At 38.8% G+C, this 27,529-nt stretch overlaps 1 protein-coding gene and 1 long non-coding RNA gene across 3 annotated transcripts in view; one reads left to right on the top strand and one right to left on the bottom strand.

The window, feature by feature from the left end:
• SLC28A3 (solute carrier family 28 member 3) overlaps positions 1-22,968 on the bottom strand; it is a 41,978-nt gene extending 19,010 nt beyond the window's left edge. Inside the window, exons 1-8 of one of the 2 annotated variants that reach the window (XM_065045884.1) lie at positions 22,912-22,968; positions 15,543-15,644; positions 11,745-11,824; positions 8,186-8,277; positions 6,610-6,799; positions 4,483-4,627; positions 2,990-3,103; positions 1,455-1,532 (exon numbers count right to left, since the gene is read on the bottom strand). In XM_065045884.1, coding sequence (XP_064901956.1) covers positions 1,455-1,532; positions 2,990-3,103; positions 4,483-4,627; positions 6,610-6,799; positions 8,186-8,277; positions 11,745-11,824; positions 15,543-15,644; positions 22,912-22,968 — 858 coding nt within the window. Of the gene's footprint in view, positions 1-1,454; positions 1,533-2,989; positions 3,104-4,482; positions 4,628-6,609; positions 6,800-8,185; positions 8,278-11,744; positions 11,870-12,701; positions 12,956-15,542; positions 15,645-22,911 lie in introns of those variants that run through there. The other variant, XM_021297848.2, reaches the window with a different exon arrangement.
• Positions 59-27,529, top strand: LOC135577282 (uncharacterized). Its single transcript, XR_010468956.1, has 2 exons — positions 59-1,139; positions 22,537-27,529. It is a non-coding gene; the product is annotated as an uncharacterized LOC135577282 (long non-coding RNA).

Raw genomic sequence — 27,529 nt, 5'->3', positions numbered from 1 at the left:
GAGACTGAAAAGTGAAACAAAAGGTATAAAAATAGTGCAATTAAAATATAATTATTGCTAATGGCTTCATTTTTTTCCATCTAAGATGTTCTGACTACTCTCAGTAGCAGCATATTTTACAAATAACATCTTTCTTAACTAGTGAAAGAGCTAAGTATGAAGAATATCCAGTTTGGAATGTTACTTCCAGTAAAAAAAGAAGATAAATTGTGTGTAAGCCCACAGTCAAGTGACTGAAATACCTAACAGAAGAATGATATCTGAGAAAGACTTGATACATTTCTCATGGATGTTTGTTTGTTAGTTTGTTTTTCCCTTTATGTGTTCTTGATTCTAGCCTAAGTAGGTATTACAGCATGGGCTACGTGTTGGATCAAAATCAGAAAAAATGCTGGGGGGGCTTAGAGAGCACAGAGCACATAAGCTGTCTTCTAGCAGTTTCCCGACAAGGTCTGCTAAGGGAGGGCTGGGAAATCTCTCTGGAATCTTATTAATGAAGTAATACTGTAATGTAATTCTTCCTGTTTGTGTATGGGCAGCTTCTACTTCTTCTACTGGGTATAAGTATACATCTAGGCTTTCCACGTCTACAGAGGCAATGTCTGTGAGGTAGTGGTCTGCACAACACTGTAGGACAGAACAGCATAGCATGGTATAGCACCTCTACTTGTGGAGAGGTGGGGAATCAAAGAATCACAGAATTGTTTGGGTTGGAAGGGACCTTCAAAGGTGATCTAGTCTAACCCCCTGCAATGAACATGGACATCTTCAAATAGATCAGGTTGCTCAGAGCCCCATCCAGCCTGGTCTTAAATGTCTCCAGGGATGGGGGATCTACCACCCCTCTGGGCAACCTGGGCTAGTGTTTCACCACCCTCATTGTAAAAAATTTCTTCCTCATGTCTAGCCTGAATCTCCCCTCCTTTAGTTTAAAACCATTAACCTTTGTCCCATTGTAACAGACCCTGCTAAAAAGCCTGTCCCCTTCTTTCTTATAGGCTCCTTTTATGTACTGAAAGGCCGCTATAAGTTCTTGTCAGAGCCTTCTCTTCTGTAAGCAGAACAACCCCAACTCTCTCAGCCTGTCCTCATAGGAGAGGTGTTCCAGCCCGGGAGGTCATATTTCTTACAGTGACCAGGTAGGAGGAGACCTTTAACCTATTCTTTGTAGAACTGTATGCCCAAGTTCTCTCTACTTGTAATAAATGTTGTTATAATTAGATTAAATAAGTGTAGCCTAACTCAGTATATGACAATAAATGGAGGGGTTTATGTGAGATTCCTAAATTACCTATTGGGAGTGTCACACAGCAAGGAACAATTTACCTTTTAGCTGATTTGTATGGTGACTGCACTGGTATCACAAGACATACAATGAATTTATTTTCCAGCCATACTGTTTCTTTTTCTGTTGTCTCTCTCCCACATACAGTACATGTAAATCCTATTCTTACCTTAAAAGCAAAGAAATGATCTCTATATTTCTCACCGAACACAAACTTAGCACCTGCGTCAGCGTACTCCAGAAAAGTCTAGGGATAGAAAGCAAAGAAAGTTAGCTGTAAGATCCATGTCTCTGCCAAAACCTAGGCAGATGTTGATAGTTGCAATGCAGATATCCACAGAGATGTTTTCTGCTCTGTGTGGATCCAGGCTTCACTGACTGTGTCTGGCTGAACCAGGTATCTCTGCTCTGCCAAGAATGCAGGCAGCTTCAGAGCATGTAGACAAACAGCATTAGGGCATTTTCCTTCTGTACCCAACACAAAAAAGGCCATAAAATATAGTAAAATAAGAATTTTTTTTTTTAAATCCCAGTATTGTGGTTCGTTCCTACACTCCTTCTCATGCAAATAAGTGCAATAAATGATACAGTTTAAAACTGAGGTCTGATGGCTGTAGTAATGACTTCTGAAAGGAATAGCCAAAAGCTAGTCTAAAAGAATTGTCTACTTTTAAATTCTGATACAGTGGTATATTTTTATGCTCCCACTGCCAACATATGCAATTAATGATACAGTTTAAAATGGAGATGTAATGGCTTGAGTAATGAATTATGACAGGGGTGACCATAAGCCATATGGAGCTAAGGGAAGGGGGCACCACACTGGCTTCGGTAAGAGATGAAAGTGAAGACTGACAACATGGTGACAAAACCCAGATGACTCCCACTGCTTGCAGATTAGCAGCCAGCCAGGTGTCAGTCTTGTGTCTTTGCTCCCATGCAGAAACAGTACATTCTGCACTGTCTTGTTTAAAATGTGCTCAATTATCTGTATGGTGAAGAACAGCTGTGTGAACAGTATCTCTGGAGTGAAAAGTCTGAATGTCCTTCACTGGGTACTCTCTGATGTTCATTTTGGATTTCTGCTATTTATTACTTTACATTAATGGAGTTTAAAAAAAAAAAAAACAACTTTGTGCCTGCAGACTGCCTGCAGGGGCATGTACAGATGGATTCTGTCCCCTCTCTAGAGATCCTTTGCTGCTTGCAGCTGTGGATTTTGCCACCTGTAGTTGAATTCATTTTCTTATATGTCATAAGAACTATGAAACAGCGCTGGGGCCAGGACTGTGGCTACTCTGAAGACAACGGTGGTTCTGCCTTGCTGAACCCCAAAGCTTTGCAGCACATCAGGTTTATTGAAAGGATGCTTTGGAGTTGGGGCAGCTCTAAGACTTTCCGTGGGTGCCCTAGCACAGTAGCAGTTTTATGTTCAGAGGGTACAAAGCTACAAGATGGTAAAGCCATTAAGAAAGAGGGTCAGTCTGGCCATTACTCATCAGCCTGTCCTGCGTGGTTTTGTATTAACTGGACAAAAAAGAAATGAGAAGGTTGAATTCAGTAGTCAGTTACCTTTCTGAGAACCCAGTTTTTCTCAAGAGGGAAAAACATCTGAGGACAAATGGACTCTTGAACTTGGCTTTTATGTAAGGGTATCAAAACAGAAAATGATATAAAACATAACATTTTTGCCCAGTAGTTTACCTGGATCTGAATGCCTAGCCAGTTAAACATATCAAACCCCACGCTGGTCCGCATAACAAGAATGCCAAGAAGAAACTGCATTGCTATTCCTGAAAATACTGGTCTCCAAACAATCTAGAGGGACATAAAAGCAAAAAGAAACCACTCCTTATTTAAATAAATAATAATTTACTTTAGATGTTTGTTAAAATAACATAAGGGAATTTTCTGACTATACTGCAGGATAGGAGCAGCTGCCCAAACGGGTTGTATGGGACTTGGAACATGGATCACCTTTCCTAATTTGAGAGCTCTGTGATGTGGATGTGTGCACCTGAGCTAGCTGCTGAAAGCCTGGCTAAGTATGGACAGGCTCATTTCACTGTCACAGACAGCAAGTAATCAAGTATTAGGAAAAGGAGAGATAGTTCTTCCTGTGCTATGGTTTATAGATGAGATAGACATCCAAGTGGGCAGCAGACTGTGGCTGCCTTTGACCAGTCCCTCTTTAACTGCACTGCAGATTTCTGCTCTGCTGACTCTGAAAACATCTTCATTTTATGAAAACAGAATCTGACTTTAAAAGGCAAAGAGGTAAGATATTTGAATAGCACCAGCCAATTACGTGTAATGAGAACCCATAGGAGAGTACAAAGCGTCTTAAGTACCTGAGTTTTCACCTCAGTTAAAGAAAGCAGCAGTTGTGAAGGATTGGGAGGGACAGGTCCATTAGTCCCTACTGAGGAAACTTTTTCTGTCAAGAAAGTCATTGATGCAGGAGTGTTGAAAAAGTGTTAGTGAAACTTGGTGATGTGGACAATGGATTAATATATGACTGAAGAAACCATATGCTGTGTGCTAGTCATGCACAAAAAGGTAAAAGCTGAGGTGGGAGGTGTGGTGGCCCTTTGTAATATCACAGCAATACAGAATGGACATCTCAGCTGGAAAATTAAAATAAATGGCATTGACAAGCCTAAGGGAGTGGGTTAGTGAGAAGTGAGGACCTCAGTTGGCCTCAGCTGCTGCAGTGGGAATGAAACTTGTGAGGGATTAAGAACTACATGAGGGGCACATGTCCAGTTCATGCAATTTGTGTTGATGCGATGACAGTGTCCTCAAGTGCCTGTGACATCCTGAGCACTGTGGTGAGCCTCCCATAGGTGGAAAGCATGGAGCAGGCCTGATTCAGCATGCACTGATGCTCCAGGAGCAAATGTGTTCCAATCTGCATGCGGGCTAGAACAAAGGATGGGCAGTGAACTCCCAAAACAGTGACAGCCAGATGCTGGTACAGCCCCACACATGCTTCTCAAGATGTCACACCAAAATGACATTCCTCCAAGATTAAATACTTCACTGGGTTTTGGCAAGCCTAAATTTTGATGTTTATGGGCTTTCTGTTACTCTTACTGAACTTGGTACTAGAGTAGAGAAATAGATTTTGAGACACTGAATAAAAACAATAACAACAACAACAAAAAACAAAGAGCCAAAATGGATGAAATACTCACTCTGTTTGGATATTTGGAAAATATAAACAGCAAGAAAACATACATCAAGAGACCACCAAAGGAGATCAGGTGTTGGTATCCCCGTTCTGCTATGTCAAAGATGATCCAGAAGATAAAAGTTATAAGAAAAGCTACACACAATGCCCTAGGGAAAAAGAAAAAAAAGTGTCAGGAATGACATCTTGAAGAAGACCAGATATTCCTTCCTGTTCCCCTCCCCACAACATTTACATCTCTCTGTGAATGAACTCCCCGAGTACTGTAATAAGCTGAACCTGGTAGCTCTACACAAGCAGGAACCTGCCTTTGCTTTTGCTTTTGCGACTCTGACAACAGCATCCCTTGGTGACATCCAGAAGAAATGTCCTCCAATCATGTCCCCAAAGTCAGAGTGCAGGAGAAATCCAATAAAGCATGAGTGACTCTTGTCAGGGTTTTCTTTCAATTGAATGAAGTGTGAGAAGATACCCTCCTTTCTCACTCCATCCTCCTTTTCCTTTTCTGTCTTCTTTATTGAATCTTTGTTTAGCTCTGGTCAAGACAGGCTGTGGTTTTTATGAATTGCACTTTGACGTTTAAGTGGTGGGCCTATGAAACATACACTATTGAAAAACGAGTTGTAAAGTGTTTCCTTCTTTGTAACCAGCTATACAGAAGAATAACTTTTAATCACAACAATTTTAGCTATCTAAGAAACAATGACAAAACCCATGTGTACATCCATGTTCACGGTTTCTGTGTTCCCCATAATCACAGAAGTGCATTCACATTGCGTATTGAAGATAATTATCACAACAGCCTGAAAGGCAAGGAAATATGTGATCACATTCACAGAGGAGAAAACTAAGGGTAGTCCCAGTTCTTTAGTGTTATTTGTGTCTAAGAGTTGTTTAGCTTCTACTAATTTCAGTGGTGTCTAGTTACCTAAATTCCATTTTTATATCTGAATAAAAAATATTGAAGGCTAACTTCACATAATGTCTTGGCCATTACAATGCTGAATAGTACTTTCTATACCTGATAGAATTTCTGTCTCTTAGAGGAATCCATGACTTACAGTTAAGCACAGAATCTGTGGTAGGTACAATTTAAGGCTTGCGGCCCAGGTAATGCAGCGTTTAGTGCCCCTGGCCTGTTCTACCTGCACATCTCCTGTTCCATTTGCTCCTTCCCCCAAAGAGGCTGCCTTGTCATTTGATGGAGGTGCCTGTGGCTGCACTGTAATGTGGCTCTTGAGCAGAATGACCACAATCTTTATAGCATCTTTTTTAGAAATTTGTGCTCCCATGGCAAAACCACTTCAAAATCTTAATAATAAGTTGGGACATTTTTCTGAACCCAGAATGACTCCTCCTTAGAGCTCTTTCTTCAGATAGAGAGTGACCTAGCTGAGATAGAAGGCAGCTGGTCAATTTCCTTTTTAATTATATTTCATTAGGTGTTTTCTTTGGCCCATGAGCCTCCCTTGGCTCCCTGTTTTCCCAGGAAAAACTTAAATATTCCTGATAACTGCTCAGGAATATTTGGAATAAGTATCTACCTGTTCCAAGTATCTACTATTTACCTACCAGATGAATGTCTACCATCAAAAATAAGGTTGTATGATCTTATTATGACACCAAAAGTGTCTGGCATGTTTTAATTTCTGAAGGTCGAGTGAAAATTGCTATGGGGATATGTGAACAAGTAGTAGTCTAGATAATGCACTTTGGTCTTTAGGAGTTTGCATATGCTAGAGTTTTTACAAATCTCACAGCTCTCTGAACTAGTGACAGTGAGACACTTTCTGGCTGGCAGAACAAATGCAGAAGGTTACAACACACCTGAACTTCTGTGGACATATTCTCTTGCAACCACAACCTTGTTCTATCTCAATTTGGGGAACATTTTTACTTTTTCTGCAAAGATTTTTGACACCTAGCCACTGCATTGCAATCTTAAAGGTGTGCCTGACAATTATAAACTGGAAATATTGAATTATTCTGTATGTATTCTTTGGTCGTATTGCAATTTGTATGAATGATCCATCTCCATGTGCTTATGGTCGCATAAGCTGAAATAAAACTATAGGGGTAAATCGACTAATTTTTTATCCTTTTGTATAGATAGGAAGTAATTCATATTTACCATTTCAGCCAAAACCAATGTTTCTTGAAATATGTTTCTGCAGGGGAAAAGAGAAGAGCGATTCTTTCTTCATACTTAGTTGTTAAGAAATCCCAGCAGATGAAGAAGATGGCTAGGACAGTGACAATAAAGAGTGGCAAGGCTCTCTGAAAATTCAAGCTGCAGGTTGCAATAACTCCTGCCAAGTATGCTGTGGTAGAAACAAGAATATGTATGTTAGTTACATTCGTCTTTTTAAAAACAGATTCACATCTTAAATTTAAAGGATGTGGCTAACATCAGGCCTGAGTTATCTTTTAAGTGCTTTTATGACTCTTGACCTAAAAACTGAAAAATTTTGCTTTCATAGATAGCATTGTTACTTTAGATATGCTCATTGATATGAAAGGTGGCTTTCACCCTGTCAAAGCAGGTCATATACTTTGATCAAGTCAAGTTCATATGAAACACATTAATAATTTGAAAAAATTAAACATGTCTACAGAACTGCTTTTTCCTGTGTAAAAACTGAGAATTAAGAAGAATGTTCCTTCTCTCACAGAAGGGTGGGTTTATCCAATAAAACTAGAAGAAACACTTAGAATCGTTTGTCAATTGCCTGATTTGATGACCCTCCCCAGTAAATAGGAAGCTTAGAAGTAGTTTATTCTGTAAATTACCTGTGAAATGATTTGTCATTTGGCAGGTTCATTGCTAACAAACATGTGCTGCCCAATGAAACATTCACTTCTTGTAAAAATCTGTTTTTGTCTATGACAAATAAGGAAGAAGAACTACTGTTTTTTATGGAACTAATGCATGCGACCCTGATATATCCTTAGAACTCATTCACTTTCTTGAGCCAGGATGTGTCTGTACTATGACAAAGCAAGAGGACCTGATGCTAGGAGGGCAGAATATTCAGCACACCAGCATCCTTTTTATAACCATGTATTTTATGTTATGTTAATGTCTGTCATATTTTAGGTCTATGTGTTCTCAGTGTTGAAGTAGGAGGATCTCAAAAAGAAACTTGGTGAAGTGGAAGGAAACAAAACAGCCTAGTGGATAATTAGGAAAAAAAGAATACCTGTGTGACTTTGTAGTGCATGCTGGCATAAACCACATTTCCTCTAGCAAATATTTGCTGTGGATATCCAGTGATACGGGCTGGAACAGAAAACTTTCATTTCTTGCCTGCTGACTTAAGTTCAGCCCCTGCTGGTGGCTGACTCTTCAATGTGATATCATGGTTTTTGGAAAGTTCCTTAATCTGTAGGTTAACTGGCCTCTTGGAGAGGGATGGTAATGGAGCCGACACAAAGACTGAACTATTTTATCCCAAATGTAGTTGCTAGTCAGAGTTAAAATGTGCTGGGGGAGCAGTGTAGCGAGATCAGTGCTTTTGTTATGTTCGGGAATGAGTGGAGATTTGGTGATCTGGACTTTTCTCTGCGACTAAATTCATTTTTACCTCCTATCAAATGCATTCTTTATGACAGGCAAGAGTTTTTGTGCCAGATAGAAGACAGGCATAGTCCATGATCTCATGTAGGTAAATAAAGGCTTCAGCAACCCTAGGTGTAATATACTGTACCTGTTATTAAAATTCCATAGATCCCATACTGCATTCTGCTTTTATGTTCCTTGCAATATTCACAGGCTTCATTGTATTTCTTTTCTAAAAGCCTAGGAAAATGCAAAAAAAAACCAAAAAACAAAAAAGCCAAACAGAACAGAAACTTAGGCCGTAGAAAAAAAAGAGTGATTTGCACAGGAAGATTAGATTAAATTGACCAAAACTTCTTCACAAGAGTGTGCTGCACTTGGTAAGGGTTAAATCTGGATGCCAAAGTGCCAAAGAAAACTGTGCCAACATGTGCAGACCTTTTGGGGAGGACTTCTTTGGTTTGGTGTTGGACAAATAAAACAGAAAATCTGGCAGATATCTAATGGGACAATCCATCAACTATCTAATGGGCTGAAGTTATCAGGCTACTTCTGCTAGCCTCTGAAAGACAGATCTTCCATGAGAAGGTCTGTTAACAGGGTTGGTGCAAATTGAGTAGGTAGCTAAAGATTTAGTGCTCATTACTAGACCCACAATGATTATTAATACAGCCAGTCCAGCACTAGTATGTGGAGCAGTAGTATTGGTATAGTTGTGAAGGCCTAAGGCTGTATTTGTATGTGCAAAATGACCAATATCCATCTAAAACCTTATTACAGTGTGCATAGATGTTCCTGGATATTTGAAATTTGGTTGTTAAACACATTAACTTTTTATCTTAGACTCATCAGTTCATGGAAGCTAAAGTAATCTATTTTAATATCTTATTCTAGTATATGTTTTCCCAATTATTATATACTTCACTTTTGTTCTTTTCTCATCTCACTAAGGGTAACAAAAAGTGATTTCATGAGGGAGGATAGAATTTAGGAAAATGGCACTTAAGGGAGTTAATTCAACACAGATTTCCAATGTTAAGCATGCTGGTGATGTGGATGTACTTCAGTTTAAAAACCTGTAGCTAAATACACACCCTCATATTGTGCAAGCTGAAAAAGAAATCACAGCTATAACTCTGTCTCTCTAAAGCTCTGTTTCCCTCCCTCACACCCTACAGTCTAAAAAGGTGAAGTTATATTTAGGGATGCTAATTATCCAGACTGTAATTGTTTGGAAAGTAGATGTAGCTGGAGTCAGATGTACACTGGAATTTAGCATAAAATACCCTTATTTTCTGCATTAATATACATATACATACACAAAAATTTGAAAGAAGTTGGAGAAACAAGGAATATTAACTTAATTCATATTAGCACTTACTTTTTCAAATTCACAGTTCTTCCAACAACCAAAAAAATTAAAAATATTATCTACTATCTGTTACTGCTGCTTATGAGTCCTTTGGGATTTAAAATTGTTATTTTAAGATTACAATTCCTTGTGATCTCTTCTTTGCTCTGTCTCTCTCCCTTGTTATTTTGTTAATTTAGGTGATTATCATTTTGGTACCAGAATATCTTAAATGGTTAGGCATACATGCCATAAACATGCAGTTATGGTCTGAAAGTGGCAGGAAAAATAATCTATCTTATGAAAACTGATTAATTTGCTAGGGAACCATTCTTTTCTAAAGGCTGATTCTATAAGCTTAAAGTATAGCATGTTGCTGATGGCTTTTACTTAACCAAAGTTGTTGAAAAAGCGGATATCACCTAGGTACATTTAAAGGAGAAGTTTAATAGCAAATATTTGTATATGCCAAAACTATTCTTGCTAGCATTTTAAAACTCAGAAATCCTTTTCCTGGTCTGCATTCACTCTCTAAGTGAATGTTAGCACCTGTTAACTCATGTAATGAATCTTTGTTATACACAGACTGATCTTTCAAAGGGGTTGTGTCTCAGACTACGAGTTATTCAGTACTATCTGTTGAAAGAAATCAATGATGCATTCAAAATTCAGGCAGACTTTGTGAATGCCCCTATTGAGCAGATACAAGCAAAACACTAGATTAGTTAGTGCCTCCTTTTAGGAGATAATTTACAAAAAATAACTTGGTAGAGATACTATCACCCATGTCAGGTGCTCAACATAAAAAATAAACCTAGTCAAAGTACAAAACCAAGTATGAAAATGGAAAACATTGAACAAACTGCAGCCTGAATGTGATCAGAATAGAACAAAGTGCTCTTCAGATTCCAGCCTACCAGGAGTTTTCACTAATGGAGGCAATGGTACCTAGGGCTAATGGGAGAACAAGGGGACCTCTGGAACAGTAAGCCCTGTGAATTAAACCTTATTTGTGCCTCGGCTCTTCATGAGACTACAAATAAACAAGAATATATACATTAAAAAAAAAAAAATACAGGTTTAATCTCTGCCTGAACTCAGCCCATCTCTGCAGAAATGGCACGTGTCAAGCCACTCTTGTGGGCCCAAGTTTGAGAGGGAGAGACCCTGCTAACCTTGTACAGCCATTAGCTTGCCGACATCTGCCTGTGCAATGTGCTTACTTCTGAGTAGACACTGGATGCCCACTGCTGGAGAGGCTTATAAAACTTGCATGTTTGATCTACCAAATCTCAGCTTTTGTTTTTGCTAGATAAGAACCTAAAGGTTTTAAACAAAAAAGTGCTTCTTGTTATGTACTGCTAAAGGAATGACAAAAATCTCTAAAGAACAGAGAGGAGAAAACAGAGAATATTTAAGTGATTTCTAAATACTTTTGCTGTATTTTCAAAGCAGTATTTTAATACAAAGGCATCAGTAAACCTGATCATATTAAAAAGTCTCTAAGTTCTGTATATACAACTCAAAAGCATAAATAAAATCTTCACAACTACTTCTGTATATAAAAGTTATCATTTGTAGAGGCATGAGATCTTTCCAAGTAGTTCAATCTGAGTGACACAAACTCCTATATGAGATACCCAGTAAGAGAGTTGCTAGAGTCTGCTGATAGAAAGACAGGTTCAAAGCAGAAACGGTGTGCTGCATAAAAAAATACAGTGATAGAAATGAGGGGAAAAATACAGCATGATTTCCGTGAAGGTTTATATGAAGATTCAATATGGGGAAAAAAAAAAAAGACATTAAAATATAATGTATCTTATTTTTTTAACGTCTTACACAGGGTTTGTAGTTCTAATAAAAAAAAGCTAATTCTCAAGTAAAATGTACATGTATGCCTTCACTGTGCAGTCACTTGGCACCAGAGCTGATGAAGTGTAAAAATTCTGCTTCATCAAAAAGGCTTTTTTTTCCCAGCTGTTCTGTTCTTATTTTTCACTGGGGTAAGTAGCTGTGCAAACTGAAGGACAACAGTGAATCTTTAACTTCCTGAAAAAGCCTCTTTTGCAAATATTTGAAAAGCAGTTAATGTCTGAAATGAAAAAATATTGCTCCTTTAATTTGCAAGGCTTTAGAAGGATAGTTCCATGATCTCACATGTCCGTTGAAAGGTATAATGATTTTAAATACAATGTGTTTCTGTATTACACAAATTGCTAGATAACACAAATTCTGTGTAATGTAGTGGTATGGCAGTGAAATTTAGAGCTGCTGTTCCAGGACCAGAAACACTAGCAGCTTATTGCTTAGGCCAGGATGAAGTGAGTGGAAAACTTACTCATCCCAAAGACATTACCCTTTGAAGTGTGGTTGCTTGTCATGTACTGAGTAATTTTTGGTTTTATGCAGATAGTCCTCAATATTGAAGCGTTCATCCTCAATACTGACGCGTTCATCCTCAATATTGATGCGTTCATCTGCCTGGAAAACAGATTGTTGCCGAGGCTGTGAGAGGGGTGTGTGCTTGCTAAGTAAGGTGTGAAAAAACAGATCCCCACGGGCAGGTGGCTGAAGCAACCTCAAGACTTTCCCGTCTATGCAGAGCACATGGCTCCAGCTGTCCCGTTTGCACCCAATGTTGTGATTAGCATCATGCAAACCCTTTGGTTAGACCGTGGCTGTGAACTTTCCCAAGCCATCCAAACCATTTTGAAAGGGGAAATCAGGGAGAAAAAAAAAAAAATACGAGTGTTACTCAAAGTGGGACCTCTGCAGAGTCCATCGCATACACATCAAAAAGTGAGAGCTACAGGTAGGGGTGGTAGAGCTGATCATTAGCCAGCTTGCCCAACACCTCCTGTTTTTGTTGCCCCTCTCTTTGCAGAGCCTTAATACGGTGTAAGGTTTATTTATGAAGAATGGTTAATTGTGGGGAGGGCTTATTGTTTTAAAAATTTAACTAAGCCAAATAAATTTATTAAGAAAAGCTGCTGAGAAAAAGTAAGGGGTAACAATACTTCAAAGAGAAGTAGTGCCCATGGGCTTTGTAGCAGAAACTTGAAATTAGGCCAGACAGCACATTTTTATCAGGAATGCACGTTTTTGCTGCCTGAATCTGCATAAGCCTGCCTGCGTTAAAGATTTTGAACCACAGCCTGATCAACCTCCAGCTTGTTTGAAGCTGGTGGGAGCAGCACAGCCCCTGAAGCTACTCATCCCACCCAAGGAGGCTGCCTTGCCATGCCCACTGCGTGTTATTTCCCCCGGCCTGACCCACAGGGCCAGGGAACATGCCTGTCCCACAGGTACGCACCTGCATGTTTACGGAGGGGCCCACGGAGGGACTGGTGAACGGTGGCAGGTGACCGTTGGGTTCAACAGCAGCAGTGTAACGGCAGCCGGCCCTCATGCCATGCTCATGCCACCACTTCAGCACCTCGCCAGGGCGCTGTGGCCGGTCGGCCGCCCTTGGGTGTCTGGCCAGGGACCATGAGAGTGTTTTTCTGACCTGGACATTCTGTCCTACCCTCTGGAGAGGAGCTGGTCCCCTGTGCCCAGCCACCTGGAGTGGTGGCAGGCTGCAGGTGGGTTTCTCTCTGCCTTTCGTGTGGCTATTGTTTGTGCTAAGCACATTCCCCAACCCAAACTGCAGTGTGAAGCAAGCTCTGCATGGATGTTGGCCAGGCCCCTGTATTCTGCCTGGATTCCTGCTGCAGGTGCCACAGAAATCTCTGGAAAGCCTTCCATTAGCTGCCAGTGAGGCACCTGAACCAGCTCAAAGGCAAAATTAACACACAGCTGGTAATTAAAGTAGTGTGGAGGTGTATGTATGTAGAAGCTGCTATTCAGTCCCCCAGCAAAAAGCTCAGCATGACATGGGCAGGAGTCTCTCAGCCATCTTGGCTGCAGTTTTTGGAGGGGATTGTGATGGGAGCCATGTGGCTCTGTGGAGCTGCACTGTGACTTGTGGCCACATTTTCACTAAACTCAATTTCTTTCTCTCTTTGGTCTTGACTGTGAAGTAAAGCAAAACCTGAAAAATGCAGATGCTGCCACCTATTAAGTTGCTGGTATTTTTGGTAACTGGAAGCACTCTTCTCAGTAGCTGTAGGAAGTGGGCTTGTCACCTGAGGGATACTGAGTGCTGATAGTATTGAAACATCAATTATTCCTGGGCTTAAATTTGTGGTATGTTTCATGACAACACTTCTCACAGATTTTTGAACCTACGTTATAAATCAGGAGAGTCCAGCCCTCTGGGTTGAAGAGCCGTGCTTTCATGTTAGCACACGACTGTGCTCCCTGTGGCTCATGTCCTCTCTTCTGGTCACAGCTCACAGTCCCACACCTCCAACCTCCATCCCTACCACTATCTCCAGTCCCCACACTTCACATGCTGCCCAGCCCAGACTGTGTTCACCGATCGCTTTCCCCTCATGCCACAGCATGCTCCCCAGCCCAGGATCTCACATGAATCACCCATAGCCTGGGCTCTGGCTCTTTGAATTAGTGAAAAACACTGTTTTTCTTGAGAATATAACCTATTTTTTCTTTTGAGTATTTCAATATAAAAAGCATCAATCCACGTCTTTTCACATTGTTCACAATGTATTCCGATATGCTCAGAAGATTATCGTGTCATGATTTTATTGTTACAAATGCTTTCCTACATCTACGTTAAAAGATGCTATGGAAATCTGAAATTAAAAAATCACTTTGTGTCTAACTCTGTACACATACACAAGGAAAAAGGACATAGATCCAAAAGCCTTTTCTTCTGTTTTCATGGTGAAATATAGTATGAGGTCTTGCTCTTGGGGAGTGTTGGCCTTGACTGAGATTAACCCCAGGGATGCGTGGAGGTCCAGCAGGAGCACAGCAAAGCCCAAGCTCTGCAGAACCTCGAAATAAACTCTTCTGTCTGAGTCACATTGTGCCTGAGAAATTGTCAGCGCGGATATATGTTATCTCTACTACACTGGCACAAGGTAGTGAATGAACACTTTCAGCTGAACCTTTCCAGTGGGAAATTGTTTTTTTGGTGAAAATCAAACTTTCATTCACTGTCAGCTTTTTTGAAGAGGAAGGTATAGGTGCTGTCTATTACCTTTCTCTCCTAGGATCTCAGATCCTGGTCTAGTTCCCAGGAGTGCGTATCAGTGTGTATCAGAACTGTTCAGGTGATCCTTTCCATCACTCTAGATCTGGAATCACTTCAACTTTGAGAACAGAGGCATTTCTTTGGCAGCATGCCTTTGCTTCCCCAGATCAGATCCCCAAACCATTGAAAGATAGAAAAGAATATCCACAATATCAGGAAACCCCTGTTTCTTATGTGCTGCTTATAGTACCATCAACAAACTTGGCAAGCAAATATGATTACAGCACAGGAAAGTACTATAAGAGTTTAATGGAGCTTTTTGAGTAGATTATTTTTGGAGTGTGGATGTGAAAATATTAATACATGACACTAGTGAAATATTCGGGTTGTTTTGTGGGGGTTTTGTTTGTTTGTTGAATGTTTTTTGGTTTGGTTTGGTTTGGTTTGGGGTTTTTTTGTGTCTTTTTTTTAACCTGACTCTCATGTCTTCATAGTGAGCTACTCACTAGGTAGGTTTAAGCAAGTGAACAATCAAAGGAAGTCAAAGTGGATGTGTTTAGTACGAAGTCATCTCTGTTGTATTCTCCTCTTTCTCTGGTCAGGTATATGTCAGCACTGTTGCCTCCAGTTTCATTTTGCCTGAAATTTCCACTGTTTTGGATCAGTACATATTTAGTAATATGTACGCCTTGTCTGACTGAAAGATAGTATCACAAAATCTGACATTTCCAGCTTTTTTTTCTAACTTTTGAGAGAAAATGCTTATATATCAACTCCTCATCCATAGTATTCCTTCTGATCACCATTTCTGATACCTCTTTTGAAAACATTTTTCTGAATCCTAAGTGTCCTGTCAATTTTATACGTTTTTTTTTTCCAAGTATTTCTGAGAACAGCACTCATTTCCCTGTTGGCTTATGAATTTTAAATAAAGTTCAGCTTTTGTTAAAACATCTGTCTTGGGTGTATTATCACAGTTGACTATTGACATCGAACTTGAAGTTTATTAATTTACATAAGGTTATTTGAAAGAAAAGAAAGAAAAAAACATACCTGATTAGTATGCACAGTTTTCTTATTTTGTGAATTCTTGATTCTCTGTGAATTGTCTCTGAGACCTTTCAAATTTATAACATCCACATGTTCATTGTCATTCTGGGGCATGAAAAGAGCAGAAATTATGTCAGTTCCAATCAAAAGCTGGAAACCTTTCTCATGTGTGGTAATAACTTACTCATACTCTGATGCCTGTGCTTCCATGTTTTGATTTACTAATAAGGGGGTCTCAAAACTCAGTGTTCAGAGTGCAGATGTTCAAGTCTCTACACTATTACACAAAAAGTTACCTCAGTTGTGGATGGTGCTCAACTAAGGTGAATCTGCTGTTACCTCAACCAAAACTCACACATACCCCCAGTGCTGCTTTTTGCCTCAGAACTCGTTCAGCACGTTTACAAAGGTTCATCCCTTCTCCCTGCCAAGGGCAAAATGGCCTATTTGGGCCTTCCGCACTCTCTTAGTACCTTCGGTCAATTTCATAATGCATATGAAGTAAATGCATATTTTTCATAAATATGTATTTCTATTGCTCTTGAAATAAAACAGAATATGTTTAAAGAGAGCAGTTAGCTCTACTACATTAATTCTCTGTGGTTTTCCCTTTATCAGAGTGTACTGAGAGTTGAAGACAGCCATAAACAACTCTTTTATTTTTTCTTCCTGAAGTTGAGTTTTCTCATTTCTTCATGTTTTAAAGGGTACCTTATTTCTTTTTAACGATCCTTGAAGGGCTGGTTCTTATTTTGGTTTCTTAGGAAAGCTGCTTAAAGAAAATGTCAGATAACTTATATCCAGAATTGATATGAATGTTTTAGATTTCAGTGTTTTCTTATGGCAGCAGCTATGTTATGGTCATTTAACTGTGTTTTATTGCATGAAGTATCTCATTGTTTACCCAGTAATAAAACCACTGAATTAGTAGCTACATTTAGCCTTCTAAGAAAGTGATCATTTCCAAATGAACAATACAAAATAAGCTTAATCGTAGTAAATTACGATGAACACAGGAATAAGCAATAGTACTGGATACAAATTTAATTTTGCCTTCTAGCAGAGACATGACCTTAGAAGCAACCAGAACACTTTTCAATGACATGTTTTCCTTAAAGATACTCTGCCTCTAAATTTCACAAAAAAAATCTATTTCAGTAAAAGTGTTTCTGGAACCTTGTGTGTCTGGAGCAAGAGGAGAGGGTCGCAAGAAATTGTTGATTCACCTGTTGTGGCCGTGGTAAACCAGATGCGGATACATCAGTTACTTTCCTTCTAAGAAAAGAGAATCTTTGCATTCCCTTAAGAGGGAAGTATTTATTTTACAAAAAATACCTTTTTTACTCATTTACCCTCTAACCATGGTGTCTAAGGAGCTTGCCATAGCTGCCCCTGCAGTCAACAATGAAGCCTCTACTGAACACTCCATACAGTACATAAAAAAAGCAGTGCTTAACTGCACCATTGAAATACAACATATTAAAAATACTCTACAGGACAGAATAATGATATCTAAGGTGTACATTTCTGTAACTGACACATGTATGCCACAAGGATAATGTATTTGAAGATTTTGTGCTTGTTGCTGAGCAAGAAAAAGAGAATGTTACATAAGGATTTTTGTCAGCAAACCTGTGAAAAACAGTAAGCATGTGATTTGCTTTCTACAAACCACAAAAATACAGAATACTTTGCATTGGAAGAAACTTCTAGAAGTCACTTTGTCCAACCCATTGCTCAACAGCAATAATTACATAAGAATTTCATTTATAGAGTAATTAAAATATATGAATCTATGAGTAATGTAACAGAAAACTAGTAGGAGCATCACATGATTGCTGGAACTCTAAATAGCCCACACTGCAGAATGAGAGATTTGTGGTATCTTCTGTAAGCATAAAAAACATGCATTTCAGCTGATCATACCACATTTCTGGCATATTCCAATTTCAGTAGAAATTGGTAATTATTGATAACAATTTTACTTCAGTTAGAGACAACTTCTGTTGACTAAAACAGTCTTTGAACTGGTGCCATGGAGCTGTTTTCATGTATTTCATAGATGATTCTTCAAGTATAATCTCTTCATCCTTCCCTTTCTCCAATTTTGTTTGGTGAAAACGCATGTTAATCAAGCCCAGCCCTTGAAAAAAAGAAATCTTTTAAATTTCTCATAAGAATGGCAATATTCAAATGACAAACAAAAATGCCTATTCATTTTTCCTGTTAGCTTAGAGTATTTCTGAGTTTGCTGAAGGACCCCTTCAACGAAATGTCAATCTGCCTGTGTTTATCACCTGCTGTTGCAAATATTGCTACCTAAGCACCTAGCATGGGCAGAAAAGCTTCTACCAAATTTGCTTGGGGTTCTTTTCCACCTCCCTGGAAGTGTATGCAGGACAAAACATGACAGCAGAAAATGGGAGTTCAAGCCGTAGGGACACACAGCCTTGTTACCATCACAGGCCAGACTCAATAATATGCCAAGTGTCTTCTGAACCTCCTCAATCTATAGTGACATGAGGAATCAGGAAGTTAAAACCAAATTAGAGAAGCTTGGGTGGGAAAATTCTGTTCCCTTTAGGCCACGCTTGAAAAATTACAGAATCGATTAACCTGCTTTGAATGTTGACATGAAAAGTGTTAGACAGTTACACTTCTGCTTTCACACTCTGCTGTACTTTCACTGATTGAATTTCCTGCTTGTGAAATATTTGATTAAAGTCAAGGGCATGGAGCTATCTTGTAAGTGAAGTGCTCTTTCAACCTTGTTTAGTTCCCTCTAGATGAGCAGTTAATTTGCCAAGTCTTTTTGCATAACTACATCCTTTGACCTTCCCTCTTATCTCCTCCCTGCCGTTCAAGGGAAGATTGGGTTTGTATCTTCTATCGGTTTGCTTTTAACAACATCACCACTCACTCAAGTGTAGATGGTTTCCCATCCCTGCCAGTTAGTGATGAAAACAGATTGACTACCAGAGCACCCAGGCAGCTGCTTAAACTCTTTATGGTTTGAGGGTAGGTCATTACATTATCTTTTGAGATTAGAATCAGGGTCCTTAAGGAACTCAGCGGAAAACAGATGCTTCAGAAGCAAATGTTTTAAGTCACCCTGTTGATTTTAATTGGATTTTGGCTTGCATTCAGTCATCTGAAATGAAACCATTGTATTTACAACTCAAAATGTTGTAATTCTTTTAATATTCAGGGTAATTGAAGATGGTTCATCTAAATCTTCCCACATGTACTATCTTTTGCTAGCCAGAGTGTCATGATTCTGAAGGAGTTAAAATGCATTTTAATTATAAAGAAAGAATTGTTTAGGTCAATAATCATAGCATTCATAAATTCTTGTCATATTATAACATTCAGTGTACAGAGCAGGAGGGTTAAGTGTTCCTTAACCGTGTGTTAATCTATAGTAAATGAGCTTTAGAGATAACAGATAAAAAACATGTACTGCCAGATTTATATTCAGCTGGCTAAATCTTCATTATGGGTTTTGAGATGTGTTGTAAATTAGGCTCACCCACCTCTGAGTACACTAGTGTTTTCTTTAAAAGCTTAAGTTGTCAGTTTTGAGTAAGATAGTTGGATGGTATCCTGAAATACAGGATAAAGAAGTTAAAATGATAGACTGACACAAGCTGGTCATAAAAACAGAATAGGAATCTATTTGCTCTTAGAGCTAGTAGAAGGTATGAGGGGCAGAAAGCAAAATCCAGAAAAACTGAAACAGAAGAAAAAAGATCTGCATATTCCTGAGAAGATGCACATGACACCTGCAGTTATGTGGGAACACGATGAGATTGACAAGGACAAGAATCCTAAAAATGGTTTTCTCAACGAATGTTTATCTAGCCTGAGAAGAACCTAAAGGTAAGACTAACTTTTACTGTTTCCTGTAAGAGAGGGTATTGTATATCCTTTTCAAAAAACAAACAAACAAACAAACAAACAAAACCCAACAACAAACAAAAACCGAAACCAACCAAAACAAAACAATAAACAAGTGTGGCTTTGGAAAGCCAGTTTTGAAAATGTGAGAAAGGATGGCACAATTCCTGGCTGGATTTGGTGGTGCTATTAATTGCAATGCCACCTTAATTTCCAAGGGAAAGTACAACAACGATGTCAATGAAATTTAAATTCTTAATAGTGCCTATAGTCTTAATTAACCAATCAGACAAGAGTATCTAGGAATCTGTGGAGTCATAGAATCATAGAATGTCCTGAGTTGGAAGGGACCCACAAGGATCATCGAGTCCAACTCTTGTCCATGCATATGACAGCCCCAAAATTCACACCACGTATCTGAGTATGTTTTCCAATTGCTTTTTGAACATTGTCAGTCTTGGGGCCGTGACACCTCCCTGGGGAGCCTGTTCCAGTGCTCCACCATGCTCTAGGCAAAGAACCTTTTCCCAATGTCCAACCTATGTAGCCCATGCTGCCAGTGATAAACATAGCAATAAATGACATTGTTTAGGATATGTTGCAAGCATGTTTGAATGAAATGGAGTACAAAAGCATAGGTTATGCTTACCACAGGATATGACAGTATCAGTGGCCTTATGAAGCATGAGTAAGAAACAGAATTTTAAAGGAGACCCTCAAGTCACCGTCTTAAGAGCATAGTGTTCTAATACAGAAACAGGTAACAACTGCTTAATGCGTCATAACACTGACAATAGGAGGCCAGTGAACAACAAATATTTATTAGCTGTTATCATCCCTTTGTATTGTATTTATTTTGTGTTTACCTCGAGTTCCCTCTAGAAGTCAGGCAGTTTTTCCCCCCTCTGTGTACTATTCCTTTTTATAAGACACCTTTTATAATTTCTTGAGGAGTAAGTGTGACTTGTTGTTTAATGTCATCTTTAATAGAGACCTGAATCATCAGAAGCGATCAGGCAAAACCTTTGCTTCTTAAATGATGGCTAAACACAAGTTAGGTAAATCCGATCTCAGTTTTAGGGTTACTGTCAGTGTTACAGGGTTTCTGAGCAGAAAATTCTGTGGGAAACTGCAGTGATCTCCAGCCAGTGCCATCAGAGAGAAGTTAACTGAACCACATTGAAAGCAAGAGATACTGTAGTATTTCTGTAAATTCTATATGACGTTATTGCGAATATAGATACAGAATTTATGTGTCTGTATCGGCATGTAGACACTTAACATGGACAATCTTCTGAATAGTGATGAGACTATGAATATCACGATTTAGATTTCTTAGGTTGCTTTACATATTCAAGGGGGAAAATATATTAAAAACCTGTATGTCTTCCTTTAAGCAGTGCAGCAATCTGTTGATGCTATGAGGTAGCATCCAAAGCAGGTGACTTTATCATGTAGATCTTAACAATTGCATTAGGGTTTTATTAAGGATACACATTGAGCTGAAGGGTCAGAGCACTCTTAGGAAGACTTGACAGTGTGGGTAGAGCTATGTATCTTCTTAAAACTAGTAAAAGGAGCTTACTCATTGTAGTACATCCAAATGGCTGTTAGTAACTGAGATATCATTAATATCAGCAGCTTCTACTGTGAAGTATTTTTTTTTTCTCTATGCAAAAGTTTACATATTTCCTTCTATGTCTTATTTTCTGTAGAGAGTAACTTCTATGTTGAGTCAGAGATAGACTGTAAATGTGTGAACAACTTTGGGTGTTAACGGAAAAAAAAGTAAACAGAAAACCTGGCTCAGGCCCCAGGTTTCAGTGGACAGTCTCCATGATTTGGCATCTGAAATACCTAAATCAGAGAGGATTTGCAGGCTCTAGCAAAACTCTAAAATAGACAGGAAAGGAAGAACCTGGGTTCCTTGTGCATTGCCCAGGTAAGCTAGCTGCTTAAAACAGAGGATTAGCCTGAGTCACTGTACTGTGTTCTGCAGAAACTGCTGAGTAGAGATGTGATTTTCAGCTTAGGTAATTCAAGAGCATTCTGCTCCAAGCTTCTGCAGCTGGGCAGGGACTTCTCTTATTCAGGGGTTTGTAGGCACAGACTTAGGAAGCTGACTGCACTGTCTTAGGCACACTTTTCATGTGAAAACACAGCCAAAATAAAGCTGTCTCATACCTCATTTGCTTGAACTGAGGAAGACCCAAGTTCAAATTGCTTGTCTATCTGCTCTGAAGCACAGATGCATTGAGTGCAATCTTATTACCCAAGAGAATGCACTAACCACAGGGCTATCATGTTTTAAGAGGTTTATCTCTCTGTCTCCTCTTGAAGCTGTCCCACTTAGCATGAATTATTAAGTATTGATTGGAGTAGGGACTTGACCCTAACTGCCTTACATTTCACAAATATGCTGGGACTGGCAGATTATCAAATCAGTCTGTTGCTTCTCTGTCTCTATAGCCCAATGAATGGTTGGATGTCGCTGGTGTTACTTAATATTCTGCATGCTTAGCATCTACAAAGACCTTTCTGTGTTATTGGAATAGTGTTGGCTGATATTCACACCCACTACATGCTAAGCCCCCTGCTAACTGAGCTCAGGGGCAGGGCCGAAGGCAGCAGAGGAGAGCAAGGGGTACTTTGCTAACACAGCAGTCTTCAGAACCACTGTCTCTGCCAATCTCTTCTGCCTTCAGTAACAAGCACAGTGAACAAGCCTGGCTGTGGGCTTGCAAATTTCTCTTTGTCCCTGCCCTAATTCCTATGAAAGCACAGGGATGCTGGGTACCAAGAAAAAATAACTAGTTATAACTGGTTAACAGGTTATTTGGTGCTTCTGCTTTTGAAATATTTTAAAAATTACTGTTAACATTACTTCATGCATATAGTACACAGAACCTTCTGGGTTGGCTCCCAGTCTTCTCTCTGTGCTCTTCTTCAGAGCAGAACAAGACAATTGCACTTATTTTACACTTGTAAGGAAGAAAACATGTTCCACTGTGAGTACATGACTATTTTTCTCATATTATAAATGTACGTTGCTTTGATGAGATACATGTCTGCTGCATAATGGTGATCTTCTCTTCAACAGAACTATGAATTACCTATCCTCAGGAAAAAACAGCAACCGACACAGCAGATGGAAGAACTGTATGAGCTAGTTGTGAGATCCATCCACCTATGAAATATTAGTGAGCCAGGAGACTTTTCAAAGATACCTGTATACCAGGCAGCAGATGAAGACAATCAGCAGAGCCTACTCCTGAATGTGTTGATTGTGTTCCAGCTTTTTATACAAGAGCCTTGTACTTCAGCAGGATATCAGTGTAAAGCATGTGGGGTGTTGTAAAATATCTTCAGGCTGAGAGTGAAAATTGCTGTTTCTTTGTTCAGACACTGAAGCACACGTTGTTCATTGCTTTTAAGTCCTTCCTCTTCCCCACAAAGCAAAGGAAACCATGCTTACCCGGAAGGCCAAATTGTGCACTCCTGGGGGATCACGGGTAGTCTCCTTCATCTCCATGTGCCTGGCAAGGGCGTGCAAGTTCTGAGTGAATGCTGAAAGCCACTCGTGGCACAGGGCAACAGCAGCCAGCACCTGGTTAATCCATCCATAGGGCCAGTGAGTATGACTCCAAGTCTAGTTACCTGGAGGCACTCGCAGGTTGCTCTGGCTCACTTGCAACTCCACCTTTTGGCCAGCGTGGAAACCTTCTTTCAGTGTTTCTTGAGTCCAGAAAGGAGGATTCCTGTGGGTCCCAAGAGGCCAGTGGGTCCCAAGAGGCCAATGGTTCCCCGGGCTGATCCCAAAGGCAAATGTGTGTACTTATGTGACTTCTGGCTTTCCTCACTTACCTGGGGGAAAATCTTCCCCACCCAGATCTTTTAGACATCAACACAAGTTGGTTGTTGTGTTTTGTTTTGTTTTGTTTTGTTTTGGTTTGGTTTTTTACAGCTATTCTCAAGTCACTGTTTCTGCAATGTTATCATGTGTCTGTTTTCATAGCGGCTAGGGACTTCACCTAGAAAGAAAAGAGAAAATGAACAGCTCCCAAACCCTCAACAAATATCAGTTATGCATTTTCTGCTGGCATGCCAAATCTTATGGGACAGGGTCATTTGGTTATCTGTCCTCGGATTATTCACCTTTAACTAAAAAGTTCTCTAATATTTTTTCGGGCTTGTTATTTTCAGTATGGCAAAGTGATATTCTTTGTATTTACAACTTATTCTGTGTAAATTTACTGAAAATAGTAGTACTATTACAGACACTAATGTCAGACAGGATTTGAATGAATATAATTTTTGTCTTGAAGGACAGCAAAAATGAGAGATTGTTCTGTTGATCTGAAATACAGCAACATATATTTGTGTACTCATTAGGTGCCTAAATTCATAACTTTCTACACAGGGATTGAAATATCATAAGTTTTGCCTTGTCCAATGAAAAGGTAAAAAATGATGTCCTATTCTAGGAATAAGGAGAAAATGGACTAGCATGACTGAATGTATTATTGGAATTAAGTAAGACTCACATACAAAATAAGATAGTGCATCTTTCTGAGGAATCTTCCAACTATATTTTAATTCTATTATAAATGATATGTAATTCTATTATAAATTATATGGCTACAATATATGCTGTCTGAATCTCTGAAGTATTGCTCACAAAGGAGGACTAGTAGGTTTTTTTTGGTTGGTTGGTTCGTTGTTTGTTTGTTTGTTTTTTAGCAAGGTACACATGACTTTTAATAAAATATTATTCTTTTCAGTGTTCAGAATATCTTCTGATGTCCGAGGTTCTGAAATTAGCTTGTTGTTGTTCGTATTTGTCCTCTGAGTAGGGCAATTTCTGTGACTAATTGCTTATCTCTGCACATTATTTGCCAGCAAAAATAGCTGCGAATGTCTTTGACAAGTTTGATATAATTGCCTGCTGATAACTGCGTGTCTCAGCTGTTTCTCTATTCCTTTCTTCCTTTACTCTTCTTGACGGATTCAGACATGCTTTTACTATCGGAGTGAAGAGGGCAGAGGAAACAAGGTAGTGAATAATTTTCAAATTCAGCCCCCACAATCCTAAAATTTGTAGCCTCTGTTTGCATCGTTGGAAGAAAGTTCTACCCTGGAAACTATGCCAAGATAGAAGCATGTTCTGCTATTGTTCCTCTGCTTCTGGCAGTTCATTACATAATTTGAAACATGTCAGAATAACACTGACTTGATAATTTCAGTGCGAAGTTTCCTCATCTGAATCGTAGTTTGTTAGAAAACTCACATGATACTGAAAGAAAAAACATCCACACATCCAAGACACATCCTGAACACACTATAGAAAAGATGAAATATGCCATTTACCTGTGGACAAAGGACCATGTAGTTAAACAAAAGGTGGGAACTCTTTTTTTTTGGTCAGGATCATTCAGTAGTCTACTCAATGTTTGATTTACAGCAAACTTATTCCCATTTATGCTTAATTTAAATACTTACATGAAGACATGGACTTTCAAGAAATGTTATGTGTCTGAAGCATATCACATCCTGCCATTTCTGTTGATAACAAGCCTAGATATCCATTCTACACTTCTGTAATTCCTCCAGCTACAAGAAGGCATTAAAGGCTTGTACCCTAAATGTTTGGGGTGTTTTTACAACATTAGACTACAAGTGCTATGCTTAGGCAAACGCTTGTTGTCAAAATTCTACCGACTAACTACAGAGAAAAAGTTACAGTTACTAAAGAGTCACTTTCTAAGAATAGCACTAAGATATGTTATGTTCCATACCAGTATTTCTGCATGAAGTCTAGCCGCTCTTCCTCTTAGTTGGAGTTCTTTCACTGTGTTTCACACATAAATTACATTAATGTTTTTCCTAGTGTGAATAATACATGGAGGAAGTTCATTCTCATTTGAAGACATAAATATAATTTTCCTGGGTGCTTCTTACTTCCTTTTTTAATCACAGAAGTTTGAGAATTTGCTGAAATAATGCTGCTGTTTTGGTCATCAGTCCTGAGAAACTAAGAAAGGAATGCATTAAAACAACAATCTAGAAAAAGAGCTAAATAGCACAGTAAGTATGGGAATCTACTTTTTTGGTATAGACTAAGGCACTGTTGATTTCAATGTATTGTGTATCTTTACAGCTTTCCAGGCACCTAGCACAACGAACCACTCTTACTTTATCATACATGACTGAAACATAGGAAATGAATAAATTTGAGTAATGAACATTTTTTTAAACTATTGCATATAATCATTATTTTCTTGCATCCTTTCCTCAAAACAGATGAGAAGTGCTTTCAGTCATTCCCCAGAAATTTATTAAGGAAGCAGAAAGCTTGAACATCACCCCCTCAAAGTATTTTCCTTGGATTCTAATGCAGATAAAGGAAACCAGAGGTCTTGCCAACAAGAGAGGCTTTCAGTTGGGCTTTATGCTTTGTGATATACAAGGGTGTTTTTATCACAGCATAAAGCGATTCGGGTTGGTATAAATGGGTATCTTACAGGCAGTGGTAATTTTGTGCTGATACCAGGCATCAGTATATCCCATGGAATGTACACAGAGGTCTGAATAGTAAAAAACTGGAGTACTATAGCAAATAAATAAAACTTTCGGTTAGCAAAAGAAAACCTGCTCACACCAGTGCTAAGTAACTTTGCCACAAAATCCTAGTCACAAGGAGTAAAATTCAGGGATTTGTTCTTCAAGTGGCAATGTGGCAATGCTCAATCTGCTCTGAAACTGTCATACAGCCTGGCTGGTTTCGAAAGTGTTTTTTTGAGTACTATAAAAATATCAACAGCACTGCTTACTATACACAAAGCAGGCAAATACATGGCAATATGATTCCTAATAATTTGCTAGGTACATAGAGAAGATGGGCAGGAGAATGAAGAAACAGGTGAGGTATCTAAAAAGAGTGAGATCATTCTGGTTTATTCATTGCTGAACTGTGGAAAGCAACTTCATAGTTAGGACTTGTACAGTTGTTAAAAAAACTTATTTTTTACGTACTTAATTTATCACATTCAGTACGCATAGTTGTGTTAATTTTACTTAGCTATGGTTTCTAGAACATTTTGGTAAAAATTTCAAAATCATTGAGATAATAAAATTTCAAACAATCTCTCTTACATGCCGTGGGTAAACTGTGACTTCAAGTGAAATAAGTGTTAAGCCTTTAATTGGGCAGAGCAGCTTCAATCCTAGCCTAATGACAAAATGCAGCTATGCTGTTATTCTGGCAACCAGCAACCATGTTTTTCTATACATTTTTTTTCCAAAGCTGCTGAGGTCTCCATGATGAAAACCAGCAAAAAACCCCAAAGAATTGTTGTGGGAAGAGTCATAGTGACACTGTAGATGGACAAGTATTTTTATGGTTATGCTTAGAACTTGCTCCTCAAAGGAAAGATGGGTGAAAGAAAAGCAAGGCTATCGTTTACAAATGGTTGGCAAGTAGAAGGATAGTTGCTTTACTTTTTGCTATATACCCTAACATTTATTTAACCAGTCCTGCTTATCCCTACCCTGACTTGTCTGATTGAAAATATTTTTTATTTGAAAAAAAAAAAATGAATGAAAAAGACATTATTTGTGAATATCTATAATCTCCAAGCTGCAGGAGTTTGCACTATGGCCTGTTCAGTTTTTAGAAACACTTTCAGTAGGTTACCAATGTAAAAGGTAAACTCTAATACTCCACAATATTATGAGAATAAGATGAAGGGAAGAAATTACTGTCTTCTGGGAAAGAAACACGACTATAGGTGCATAAATTCACCCCTCAACACACTTCTTGGAAAACCTGGCTTTGGTACTCATTTTTATCAAAGAGATATACTTTTTTTTTTTTTTTTTTTCCAGGATTCCCAGCTATTGGTCCTGTCTTCTTGGGGAAAAACAGAAAGTAAAGAGTTCTTTTCAATATAAAAACAGTTTTGGAAAAATAATAAACCTGTCAAGTTTAATGAAATTTGGACACAAACACCTGAATTTTGGTTTTTAAAATGTATTATACATCTGTACAAAGTGACAGTAAATGCTATTGAATAAATGTTATACGTTTTTGCAGC

This window comes from Columba livia, chromosome Z (assembly GCF_036013475.1).
Source record: "Columba livia isolate bColLiv1 breed racing homer chromosome Z, bColLiv1.pat.W.v2, whole genome shotgun sequence".
In the NCBI taxonomy this organism is placed as follows: domain Eukaryota; kingdom Metazoa; phylum Chordata; class Aves; order Columbiformes; family Columbidae; genus Columba; species Columba livia.
The sequence above is the reverse complement of the archived record's forward strand: the minus strand, read 5'-3'. Positions and strand labels throughout refer to the sequence as shown.